This window comes from Pelecanus crispus, chromosome 1 (genome assembly GCF_030463565.1).
Source record: "Pelecanus crispus isolate bPelCri1 chromosome 1, bPelCri1.pri, whole genome shotgun sequence".
NCBI lineage: Eukaryota > Metazoa > Chordata > Aves > Pelecaniformes > Pelecanidae > Pelecanus > Pelecanus crispus.
Genome location: NC_134643.1, coordinates 192,285,000 through 192,298,357, shown reverse-complemented (window position 1 = coordinate 192,298,357; position 13,358 = coordinate 192,285,000). Strand labels below are relative to the sequence as shown.

The 13,358-nt window shown below is 38.5% G+C and overlaps 1 protein-coding gene across 1 annotated transcript in view; it reads left to right on the top strand.

Moving 5' to 3' along the window:
- VWA8 (von Willebrand factor A domain containing 8) overlaps positions 1-13,358 on the top strand; it is a 103,817-nt gene that overhangs the window by 73,466 nt on the left and 16,993 nt on the right. Inside the window, exon 20 of the mRNA XM_075710520.1 lies at positions 4,647-4,723. Coding sequence (XP_075566635.1) covers positions 4,647-4,723 — 77 coding nt within the window. The remainder of the gene's footprint in view (positions 1-4,646; positions 4,724-13,358) is intronic.

Sequence of the window (13,358 nt, the reverse complement as noted above, 5' to 3'; positions counted from 1 at the left end):
TGCTGTGGCCAGCAGGAGCAGGGAGGTGATTGTTCCCCTGTACTCGGCGCTGGTGAGGCCACACCTCAAATACTGTGTCCAGTTTTGGGCCCCTCACTACAAGAAAGACATTGAGGTGCTGGAGCGTGTTCAGAAAAGGACAGCAAGGCTGGTGAAGGGCCTGGAGCACAGGCCTTATGAGGAGCAGCTGAGGGAACTGGGGTTGTTTAGCTTAGAGAAGAGGAGGCTGAGGGGAGACCTTATCGCTCTCTACAACTCCCTGAAAGGAGGTTGTAGTGAGGTGGGTGTTGGTCTCTTTCATTTTCTTCATTTTCATTATTCAGCCATAAGTTTCTGTGATAATGACGCTATCGATATAACTCTTTCTGTTGAGTCACAAACTGAGAACTCTGACATGAGGGTTCTGTATACTAAAATTTATTGAAAAGTCAAGGTTGTATTTAATTTTGTAATAATACAATTTTTAAATTAATTATACAATAAAATTTCCAAAGGTGAAAAAGCAATAAACTGGTTTTTTTCCACCAGTTTCAAAATTTGATTAATTCTTCTGTAATGAAACTGGTGCTCTGCTATGCAGGATGGCTGTGTGCTGAAATGGAAAAGGTGTGATGGCAATGTCTCAGCTGAAGGGCAGTACTGAAGAGCACAACGTGGCAAGCTCTTTAACTGCTTCAGTATGACCTGCAAATCATTTAAAAGAAAATAAAAAGAGGCAGCATGGTTTAGATTTTTTTTTTCCCAATACTGTTATTTTCTAAGAGGCAAACTATTAATTTCAAAAACCTGGGTCCAGTTCTTTTGCACTATAACTTTATTGACTTTAGTTGGGCTGTGCAGGGGAGAAATTTGTCCCACTACTGTAATAGCTGCATCCTGAATTGCAAAATGCCTCCTGGGACTTGTAACAACCTTGTTTACATTTGAAATTGCAGTTACTGCTAGAAGATTAAGTCATTTTATCCTTGGTAACAAGTGTTTACGATGTCAGGAGAATTTTTAACTAAGGGATTATTTTGCCTTCTAATTGCATAATTTCCTTTTTGTTATTCATTAGTGCAGATATTTACTTCCCATTTTTCTATTTCATTTGTCCCATATGCCTGACGGAATAAAAATTGTCTAATATTTGCTTTCTGAAATATTTTCGTTCAGTTCAGCTGAAACACCAACACAGGTATTCTTTTCTGTCTAATTAGCATATGTTTATATTTCTGTTAAATTAAGTCACTGCAATAGTACGTATATAAATAACATGTTACATTAGTTATAAGTGTTAATGGCGAACTGGTTTGTGCTCTTAATGTTATTTTAGGCTGCAGTAGTTGCAAATTACATGAGATTATGTTCTGAATCCAGTCCAAGTTCAACTCAGTCTTTTAGTATGTTCATATGAAAGGTAGTTCTGATTCTTTCTGCTTAAATAGTTTACTGCCAGCTATGTGGGTGATCCAGCTTGATCTGTGGCACTGGGTATAGGCTCAGGGGAAAGGAAGGTGACTTTGTTGCCATTTTTATTGTTTCTTGTTTCTGAGGTGCCAGTAACTCATTTCAGATGGGTTTTTTCCCAAATGGGTAAGCATTTTCCACATTTCTTGTTCACCTGAAGAAGACTACCAGGCGATTCTTTATCCCATGAAGGTTGGGTGAACTTGGAATAAACCTACTTTTCTTGGCCTTACATTAATGAATAGTACTTAAGGAAGGAACTCATCAAAGCTCTTTTTTGCAGATTTTAATGGTGCTAAAGAGCCTTCTGAATAGCTTTGGTCTCTTCCTTCCTTTCTATTATACCGAGCCTTCTCAATGGAGTAACTGAGACAAAGAGAAGTGGTAACTTGTCATGAAGTAGGAATGTGGAAGGGTGGAATCAAAGAGCTTTGACTTGAACTTTGCTCCAGCTACTGTTGCCAACCGAGGATTTTATGTGGTACACCACAGCCTCTATGAAGGCACATAATGTACTCTCTGAAGCAGTTCAGTCTAGAAGTTGGGCAACTTTAACATGTTTATAATAGCTAAAATCTGGTGGGAATGCCTTTTGGCTTTTGAATACTGCGTGCACGTTCTAAAAAATGTATCGCGTTCTGAAATTGAGGTACACTTAAAATGAAATAAAAGGCGGTGTGCGGGGAGTCTGGCAAGATGCACAAATACAAATGAAGAAGGGGCAAGATGTGGTCATGGCACAGCTCCCATTGGCTTCACTGTGTTACTTTGGTAACCGTGCTCTCCCCGGTCCTCCACAGTGGTGCTCCACCATGCTTGTGTCCTTTGAGCATTCTCAAAAGTGAGATGCGCTCCTGTTAATACCCTTGGTGATAACAGCATAGATAGAAATACGCAAAACCAGCTATTTGGTCCTCTTTCTATTGGAACTGGAGATGGAGAAAAAAAATCTAGCAGTGTTATTTTGTAATTGGGAAAATACTCTTTTCAGGCATAATTTTAAGAATCTGTCATAAACATACAAACTACATGCGCTTTCCGTTAATGCACATGAAAGCCAATTTTTTTTTTAAATTACAGTAACCATTTTGTTTGATATTAAGTATGTTTTACATTGATTCAATATGTTGATCTATTTCTTCATCTTTGTACTTGCCGCAGCTGGCTGGAGTCCCACTCTGCAGAGAAAAGGATATGCAATCCGCTTGGGATTGTTACAGAAGACTGTGTGCTGACATCTGCCCAGTTGGCTTTAGCTCTCTTAGGAAAAGTAAAGGAAGCTGTTTTCAGCATGGGTGTTTTGTGCTTGACATTAGGACTATTCCTCTTTATTCACCCATTTATGATTTCAAGTATCTGACTGCAAGTAGTAGGAAACATATGGGAATAAAACTGTCTGTGTGCACTACTAGAGGATTCTTACCCTGTTTCTGGTTACTTTTGATGTTTCTGATGCAATTCCTGAAGTTGTGTATTTCCCCCCGAATGGGTATGTTCTTTGAGTTCCTGGAAGAATCTGTTAGCACAGTTTCATCTCCTGTTTCAAAGCAGTGGAGAACTGTGTTTCCAGTGACAGTTTTCAGAAATGACTGGTGATAGATATTAAGTGTGTTGCAGCTTCTTACTACACCTGTCTGTAAAGCTGTGGATTCTTCTGAAGGATCAGCTGGAAGAAAGTTCGTGAGGAGGCGTGTGGCAGAGCACTAACTTGAGTTGGCTTTCCTGTGTTGCAGTCGAGTCCACAGTAGAATCTAGGTAGTTCTATTTTTGTCAGCTCTGCGGTGTATTTTTTTTTTTCTTTTCCTCTCATGGTGAGAACTCTCCTTCCATGATTTCAGCTACTATGCATATGTGCACGATTCTCCATTCTCATAAATGTAGTCAGATGAGAGACTGTGGTCCCATTTTGAGAAGCTTAAACAGTTTGCAGTTCTGCAGCTGGCAGTTACCATCTATCAGCTAGAACGTAGTCATAAATGTCATAACTTGCAGTTCTGAATGTCTCTATTCTGTTTCAGTGCCAAGTGAAACAGATTAGCGGGTCTCAAGTTGGTTTAATCTAATCTCTTTAATCTTCCTGTGGGTTATATTTATCTACTTTACTTTACACTGGTGTGGACTACTATATGCATTCATGCAGTCAGAATGAGAATCTCAGCAGAGAGGCAGTGTCTTGTCAAACAGCTTTTGGCTGGGTTACAATTGAACTTTTCTTTCTACTCATTCTTTTTCTTTTTCCTTTGCAACCCTTGGCAATCTCACTCTCATTCTGAGCTCCCGAGTCTGCAGCCATGTCCTTGCAGGAGGGATAAGAATTTCTGCATCTAAACTGTCATCTTGGTCTGCATCTACATTAGCATTTTAGACCTGATCAGGAATGTACTTCCAAAGGAATCTCCTTACTGCAGTTTGATAAGTGTCAAGGGACGTATGACCTGGATCCTCTTAGGATGAGACTAAAGTGGAGGATGTTCTCCAGCAGCACACCTAATTCATGCCTTCTGCTAATTCCTTCCATGGGACTAGGCTAGGCCTGGGCTGAAGTACCAGCTCCTGAACCGCTTGTACAGGACACACCGGGGTGTTAACAACACCTGTTTCCCTTCAGAAATCCACTGCCATCATTCTGCACAGCTTGCTAATGCAGACATCCTGCAATAGGAGAGTTAGAGATCAGTTTGATCTCCAACCCAATTCTGACTCCATCTGGACCTTTTTTGTTAACTCCAGTGGAATGGGATTAGCAAATATTACCAAGGCAGTGCTCTAATTCCACATGACAGTTACACGATGTTTCCTATGACCACCAAGAATGACCTTTTCCTATTAAGTGCAAGCCAACTTCCTAGCTTTCGCAGCCTCGCAATACCTTTGTGAAATAAAAGGGCTGGAAAAAACTGGTGTTAGTTAAAAGGATGCATCGGCACATGTGACATAACTCTAGGGACACAGTCCTATTTCTGGTTATTCCTAGTAAGACAGATAAGTATTTTGCAAATATATATATATATGCAAAATGAAATGTATATCATTAAACTGTGCTCAGAATTCTTTGATGTGTATTGAAATTGTATTTGCCTATAAAGGAATATGGAGAGTATTTTACCAGTTTTGGAGAGTTGTTATCTTTTCTTTGTTTATAACTCTTAAATGTGTACATCTATATTATGTCTTAATATTATATTTATTTACTGCAGGGTGTTGGGAAAAACAAGATTGTTGACAGATTCCTTCACCTTTTAAACAGGCCCAGAGAGTATTTACAGCTGCATAGGTAAGAATGTTACATTTCCATACTTTGTGTTTATAATCTGATTTCCCGTGTTTTAAAACTCATGTCTCTGAAGCTTAATTTGTTCTTACTGTTTGAACAAAGACCCTGTTATGGTAGGTGGCACACAAACCACAGGAATGTATCCATTTTATAAGCAGAGGCAATAAGCTGACAGGTTGAGGAGGGGGTTGTCCTGGTTTCGGCTGGGATAGAGTTAATTTTCTTCCTAGCAGCAGGCATAGTGCTGTGTTTTGGATTTAGTAGGAGAAGAATGTTGATAACATGCTGATGTTTTTAGTTGTTGCTGAGTACTGCTTATGCTAGTCAAGGACTTTTTCAGCTTCCCATGCTCTTCCAGGCGCACAAGAAACTGGGAGGGGGCACAGCCGGGATAGTTGATCCAAACTGACCAAAGGGCTATTCCATACCATATGACGTCATGCTCAGTATAGAAACTGGGGGGGGTTGGCCAGGGAGCAGCGATCGCTGCTCGGGGACTGTCTGGGTATCGGTTGGCGGGTGGTGAGCAATTGCATTGTGCATCACTTGCTTCGTGTATCATTATTATTATTATCGTTATTATACTGTTACTATTAGCATTACTATTTTACTTTATTTCAATTATTAAACTGTTCTTATCTCAACCCAGGAGTGTTTCTCACTCTTACTCCTCCGATTCTCTCCCCCATCCCATCAGGGTAGGGGGAGTGAGCGAGCGGCTGCGTGGTGCTTAGTTGCTGGCTGGGGCTAAACCACGACAGGGTACAAGAAGCTAATGCAATCACATTGCTTAATATAAGAGGAAGTAGGAGTGTACTGATGTTGAACCATGCTCAAGAAGAGAATAGTATTTTGCTGTCATTTCTGGAGAGATTTCCCTAAGCATGAGGTACTGTGTGAGGGAAAAAGTTCAAAGGTGCTTGTTTGAATATATCACTCATAGACAAGAAACATTTTTACATAATAAGGCTTTATGGTTTTTTTCCTTTGGCACTCCTGCTAAGCACATGTATTCTTTTCTCACCTGTAAACATTTGGATTAGGAAATTATATTTCTTTTCATATGCAAGGTAAAAAATGGACAACAAACAGATTGAAAACAATTCAAAAGGTGAAACAATATCAAATTATCTGCCTGCTTTTTATGATATGAATTTTAAATGAATACATTGAAATAAAGACTGAGTATGTCTAGAAGACTCAGTTTCAATTGAACTGCATCCTTTTTCAACTTCATTCCTAACCTTTACCTCTCTGTCTTCAACTTCCTAGCTTCATCACCCTGTCTCTTTCCATAATCATTGTTTTTTAAATAATGCTAATAAAAATGTACATCTTTGATATTTTGCTCGTTAACAACAGTCTCTGTAACACTTTCACTTTCTCCCCCAGCTTTTTGTCTTCAAATGTCTTGTACTTGTATTCCTGATGCTTAGAGAGCTCTATCTCATTGGTTTTCTATTGCTGGGGGTTTTTTTATACTACCTCTCCTAGACTTCCATCACTTCTTTGTGAAATACCGCTTTTGTGACCCGCTACTTTCAGCTTTGTGCTAACTTTCCTGCTGTCTTCTCTGCTTGGAGCAGCCACCTGCTCCTTCTGGATAAAATACACTATCATCTTTGCAAATCCCGATTGTTTCACAAAATACTACGGTATTTCTGGCTTTCTCTGTGTGTGTCTGAAAAATTGTTACCCAGTGAGGTGTGGTCAAGCAGAACAGGAATATAAATTCAGATAGCTCAAAAGAATGTTGGATAAGCATAATGTTTGGGGTGATGATGGGGTTGTAGAATGTATTAGTTACAGTATGCCAGTAGATGCATCGCTAGGAAAAACAAATGTGCCTTTTTTGTCTAGCCAAGACAAACTTCTATAGGCTCTGTAAAGTACTGCTTATGGTTACAGAGTTTTAGAGATAGATTGAAGTAGAAAATTATGAACAGTTGTATGCAGTTCTACAAAAATAATTCCTGAATATAGACAAATCAGGAATTTCTATTTCCTGGGTAGCATTTTGAAATACTTTGTGAAGAACTCGGTCTATAGAATACCTTGGTAAACTTTATACGGTGTTTAAACAAGGATTACGATATTGGTAGTGCACACTTTTGGATTGCAAAACAGAATAAGAGCAAATTTACATAAAAAAACCCAAAACATTTCACTACTAAGCTTTTAGATATTTTGTGGGGAGAAATGCAGTCAGTAACTTGTGGCACAGATGTATTTTATTAGAAAGTATGCTAGAATGTGCACTTCATCTTTCATAGCCCTGGGTGTTTCGGCAGATGTCCTAGCTAGCTACTATCAATACCATTAAGAAGCCAACAGGAAAGTATTTCTAAATATCATACCTTTAATGGTGCTTGTATACCTGAATTACAGATCTTGAGAAATTTAACATTCGAAGCATGCATTTTAGTTGATTACCTTGTAAGGGAAAGGAATAATATTAATGCTTTCTTCATGAAAAATGAGGCGATTCAGTGTCAGATGAAGGTGGACATTCTCTGCCCTTTCAGAAATGTGTCTGACAGTTGGTACCTCATTAGTCCTTGGAATTTGGGTTGCAGACTCTGTTCAGTTCCACTTCAACTAGTCTCTCTGGAAATGAGCGTGCACTTGTCAGCTGCATATCCTGAGGCTCTGAGTTTCTAGTGAGGTAGTGAATCTGTCAGAAAATGGCTGATGATGGCGTCATGAGTTCTTGAATTTGCCCATACTGACTGTCACTTCATATGATTAGCTATAGAACAAGTAATACGCATGTATGTATAATAATGCCAATATGGAATGGGTGTTGCAACTGAATAGTATCTGTTCTGGAGTAGAGAGATATACCCTTAGCTATAAAATATCCTTGTTGGTGGCTATAGTTAAGATGTAGCCACAGAAGAAACTGCTGGAGTAGATAAAACTGTAAGAGCTTTAAAATTAATATAATGAAGATCTTTACAAAAATGTAGTGTTATGTAATAAATAAAAGTAGTGAATAAATAATAGACAAAAATAATTAGATTGAAATTCAGAAGTATTCTGATTTACGAATCTAATTGCCATTTTTCAAAAAATGTTTTTTTTAAAGGTATTTAAGTGCAAAAAATCAAGAAGATATTCCAGAAATGTTTACTTTCAATAGCTTGTGAGGTAAATAAGGGGGAAATACACTGTGGTGTAGTGTAGTACAGTTTGTTATGCAATGTAATTGATGTAGGTGTCTTCTGTAGAAGAATACCTCACCCGTTTTGCCAACAAACAGAACACAGAAGAACTAAAAATGCCATTAAATCTGGTTTGGGGTTGGTTGTTGATTGTTTAGTTAGGGTAGGTTTTTTGTTTGGTGTTTTTTAGTAGGTTTGGATTGGGTGGGGGTTTTTTGTTGTTTTGGAATTTTTTTTTACTGTCTTGATGAAACAGTATAAGTAGTTCTGCTGATTTAACATTACATATGTTCGGTGACATTCAAGGAGGGAATAAATATTGCCTTATAGGCAATGAGCTATTCCCAGAAGTAATTTTTAAATCTCACATTTTATGTCATATACTTCAAGATGATGAGAGGAGATAGAAGACAGAAAAAAGAGAATGCTTTTCCTTAAACATCCTTTCTGACCTGTATTTACTCGCTCTACCACTGATTCACATGGGAAGAGTCAGCATGACCTTAAGGTTTCAATTGCTTATGGAGGTTATAAATCCTTTTTCATAACCTTTCTTGCAGCACCTCATTGAGAAGTTTTATTTTCTTGAAATTGTTAAGTCTTGTAAGTCATTTTGGGACCATAAAACCGAAAATCTTAACTGGAAGTAAGCTGTGATTAGATTTAATAAGGAAAGAAGCTAAGAGAAAAGTTTGCTTATAAATTATTCAAAAAGTTGGCTGCTTCCTCTTGGATACTTCCTAATATTAGGAGTTGATCAGGAGTTGACCAACTCATCACATTAATGGTGGGGTTATAGGACTCTTTCTGAAATGGGTAATTTGGCGTAGGCTCTGCATGGCCTTTCTCTAGGACTGTTCTTATGAAGCATCTTGCTGCTTTTCCTTGTTAAGGAAGAACTTTCATCTGCCAGGATTTCCCAGACACTCCTTTCCTACAAGAGTAAGTTTCAGCAGAGAAATCCTAAATTTTGTTTAACTTTCAGGGATGGTTGTCTCCATTTTGTGCACCCAGGACACTGGCTATGCATTGCAGAACAAACAACAGCATTACCTTGCCTAATATTAAACTTCAAGGTTTTACTGCTTTCGCCTTGAGCGTGCATTCATCATGCTACTAGACAGGTGAAAATCTATGAGGCCTGTGCAGTCACAGGCCAACGAGATATCTGTGTAGAAATTAAGCACATACTGGCTGACTTTCTAAGAAACTTTGATGTCCTCCAAATAAATGTAACACAGAGTCAAGTATTTGTGTTGCTCCTAAATGAGTGAACCCTGGAAAGCCTCATCATTTTATGAACCTTGCTGTTATTACTTTTGCCATCTGTCATGTGAGTGATGTGGAAAGAAATTGCCAGTGGTTCTACACAAAAGTCTGAAGTGACGTTTGGTAGACTAAATTGTGGATCTGTAAAACAAATTTCATTGAATCAGGAAAAAGATTTTCATGGAAACTGATACTATCTTCCTTTAAATTATGAAGTCTGTTGGACCAAAAAGATTCCACAGAAGGAAGAAAAAAATTAAAGCTTTGGAGAAGACTCAGGCAAGAACATGTACCATGTTAAGACTATAAAATTGTTCTGGACAAGCTGGAGAGGTGGGCCTGTGTGAACCTCATGAGGTTCAACAAGGCCAAGTGCAAGGTCCTGCACCTGGGACGGGGCAACCCCCGATATCAGTACAGGCTGGGGGACGAAGGGATTGAGAGCAGCCCTGCAGAGAAGGACTTGGGGGTACTGGTGGAGGAAAAGCTGGACATGTGCCAACAATGTGCGCTTGCAGCCCAGAAAGCCAACCGTATCCTGGGCTGCATCAAAAGCAGCGTGGCCAGCAGGTTGAGGGAGGTGATTCTGCCCCTCTACTCTGCTCTGGTGAGACCTCACCTGGAGTACTGCGTCCAGCTCTGGGGCCCTCAGCACAAGAAGGACGTGGAACCTGTGGAGCAGGTCCAGAGGAGGGCCACCAAAATGATCTGAGAACTAGAGCACCTCTCCTGTGAGGCCAGGCTGAGAGAGTTGGGGTTGTTCAGCCTGGAGAAGAGAAGGCTGCGAGGAGACCTTATTGCGGCCTTCCAGTACTTAAAGGGGGCCTATAGGAAGGATGGGGGCAATCTTTTTAGCAAGGCCTGTTGTGACAGGACAAGGAGTAATGGTTTTAAACTAAAGGAGGATAGATTTAGACTGGATATAAGGAAGAAATTTTTTACAATGAGGATGGTGAAGCACTGGCACAGGTTGCCCAGAGAGGTGGTGGAGGCCCCATCCCTGGCAACATTGAAGGTCAGGTTGGATGGGGCTCTGAGCAACCTGATCTGGTTAAAGCTGTCCCTGCTCACTGCAGGGGGGTTGGGCTAGGTGACCTCTAAAGGTCCTTTCCAACCCAAAGCATTCTATGATTCTATGATTCTTCTTAGCACTGATGAGAGTAATAGATAAATATAAAAATGTAAGCTCCCAGCTCTCCCGCAGTTGTTAAGCAGAAATTTCTCTGAATTGTTTTCTCGCTTCATGCTCTCTCAGCCATAGATCAGCCGTAGGAAATGCAAAAGTTGCAGCCCACCATCTCCTCTGTAGAGTGGCTGTCACAGGCATTCCTTTACACAATTCACAGTGTTCAGGAATGAGAAGTACTGATCTTTTCCATTGCAATGGGAACTTGGTTACTCTCAGCTAGTGGGAGAAGTGGATCCCCCCTGAGCTACTGCAGATGTGACCACTGAAGCCATGATATGTAAAACTAGACAACCTCAACTCTGATGTCTTCAGTATGTAGATCTGCAGTTACTTAGTTGTGTAAGAGCATTGCTGTCACTTACAGAAATAGAAGCTTTTGATGAGTAGAGACTGCAGTGTAATCTACATCAATAATTTATTGATGGCTTATGAATGGATTTTCTGCTGCTCAGAGCCTCAGTGAATCTGCGGAAGATATGAAATGATGAGTTTTGTTCAAGTCTTCTCTTTCTGTGTATCATGGTAATAATCTTCTAGGAAATTAGTTTATTGTCAAAAAAGAGAATACAAATTTTCATGAAGTCACATGACAAAAAGAGGGAGTGTTTTTTGGTGTAATGTCAAAAAAGTTAAAACTGCTTATAAATACGGTTTGATGCCTTTTCATGAAGTTTTCTTCTTTAGCTTTTAAATAAAAGGGTTTGTGCCCTTAAATTAGCCATAATAAGTCTTAGTTCTCCATGTGATCTCTTTTCTTACAAGTTGTTTTCCACTTTCCTTGGCATTAACATATATGATAAAGCAATTTGGCTTTGCTGTAAATTTGATGTTTCACCACTGTCAATAGAATACTAACTGCTATAGAAATTCTATTTGTTATCTGATAATCTTACTATTATTTTGGAAGATAGTATACTACCTTATTCTGTTTTCCTAATGTTACATTTCCTTTTAAAGAATTTACCTATTGTATTGCATCTTCCTGTCAAAGTTACTGTGTTTGTTCTAGTGACTGATGATTGGAAAGTGTGATACAGGGTTCATTTTAAAAATCTACTACCTTTTGTGTTGTGCCTTCTCTAGCTCCCTAATAAATTACAGTAATCTGATGATCTTTTCTTCCAAAAATTAACTGAGTTTACATGTGTTATCCTTTTCAAAATAAATGTAATTTTGCTGTGATCTTTAACAATCAAATTAATGGAGAGGTTTGGGGTAGGAAAATGAGCTTATGGTGTCCCTACAAGCAATACTTACTACAAACTGTCCATTAATCTTTAGATGTTAATTTTCTTTCCCTCTTCTTCAGCACACATAATCAGTATAAAATCTAATTACCGGTTTCCCCTATTGAGATAATTTAAAACTACCCGTTCAGCTTTATTGACTTCAGATTTTTTAAATTCTAATTTAAAAAGTTGTTTCAGAAAGAATAACTTCCTTTGCCCAAGACACAGATGAACGCCTGACACTGTAGAATTATAGTGTACTTTTTCTCAGAATTGCATTTGGTTATCTTTTCTTGAAAGAATATAAGACCATGTAAAATAATTTAAATGCTGATACAGCTTTGCAGGTCTGTTTTCAAAAATGAACAACCCAGAAAAGCTACCTCCTGTAGTGGACTGTTGTTGAAGCAAGTGCTCTTAAGCTGCACTGGCTTATTAGAGGAATCCATTGAACACAGTGAAGATGTTTGTGTGTGTGGTGTATTTGTATGTTGGCAGCCACAAAAAGAAGGCTAGGTAATTTTTCCTGATGATTTTGAGTCATGAATGTATATGTCTAGAGTATTTTCTTTTAATGTTGTACAGTAACTTTATAGTGTGTCCTTTATTCTTTGCACAGCTCAGGGTCCCTTTTCTTAAATATGTCAATACAGAGTTGCAATGCAAAGCTTCTAAGAGTTCATGCAAGCTAATGGTCTCTGTTTCCAATGTTAGGTTTTCATAAGCTGGCTGACTAGCTCTGCTATTGTCAGATTCCAGGTGTTAGGGAGCTATTTCATTTGTCTTTTTGTAGGAATTGAATTCAGCTTGACTATCCTGTGGCGTGGCTGTTAGGAAAAATAGCTTAGGTTAGAAGATGCTATTGTTTCATTTTCCTCTAAAGCTGAAGTAACAGTTTCTTGCTGTTTACTTAGTGAAATGTATTCTCGTACACAATAAGGGGAGCTGTAGGGTGTCATGTTTCTTCATTTATGGATTTTACAATTAGGATAAGTGAATTTCTTATGTTGTTATAACAAATTTTGTGAAAACATTGCATCTCATTTTGAAAGATGGATCACATATAAGTAATTCTGTAACTTGATTTAAGCATATAACCTGAATTAAACATATAATTCTCTTTGGCCTTTGTTCTGCCACCCACAGTCACACTGAGTAATGAGTACCTTTACACTCCAAATAATTTCTTGGATTTTAAACAAATATATGTCCTGCTGAGTAGCTATAACAGCCTAGCAGAAAAAAAATGGGGATTTAATTATCAGCACATACAGATGAGTCAAAAAGGTTTTACAGTGTCATTTGAACAGAGAAATGAGACAGCTGACTGGCTTTTCAGATATTTCAGAATTTCCTAAACATAGCAGTCAGATCATGCAATGCAATGGCTGTATGATAGGTTGGCTAAAGAAATTCATTTGTAAATGTCAGAGTCATGCAGATTCTTTCTTTGTGTTAAGATCGCCTACTCTTCATCAGGATAATCCATGAGTGGATTAGCTAACCAATTAAAGGCTTCAAATGGCCCTTGGCCTAATTATTTTTCAAATACTCTTAAAATAGGGTCACAGCAGATGGATATATTCATGTCTGATTGAAATGTAATTGAGAAGATATATAATCTTAGTATATAGATATTTAGATAGATACCTCACAGAAATGAAGAACAACAATTATTAGAGCATATATTCTGTGTCTCTGATTTTTCCTTTCAAGTACCATTAAGTTCCATTTGGAAAATGAGAGGAAGGTCAGACCTGAATTTGGTTTATCTAAGCTTGTTA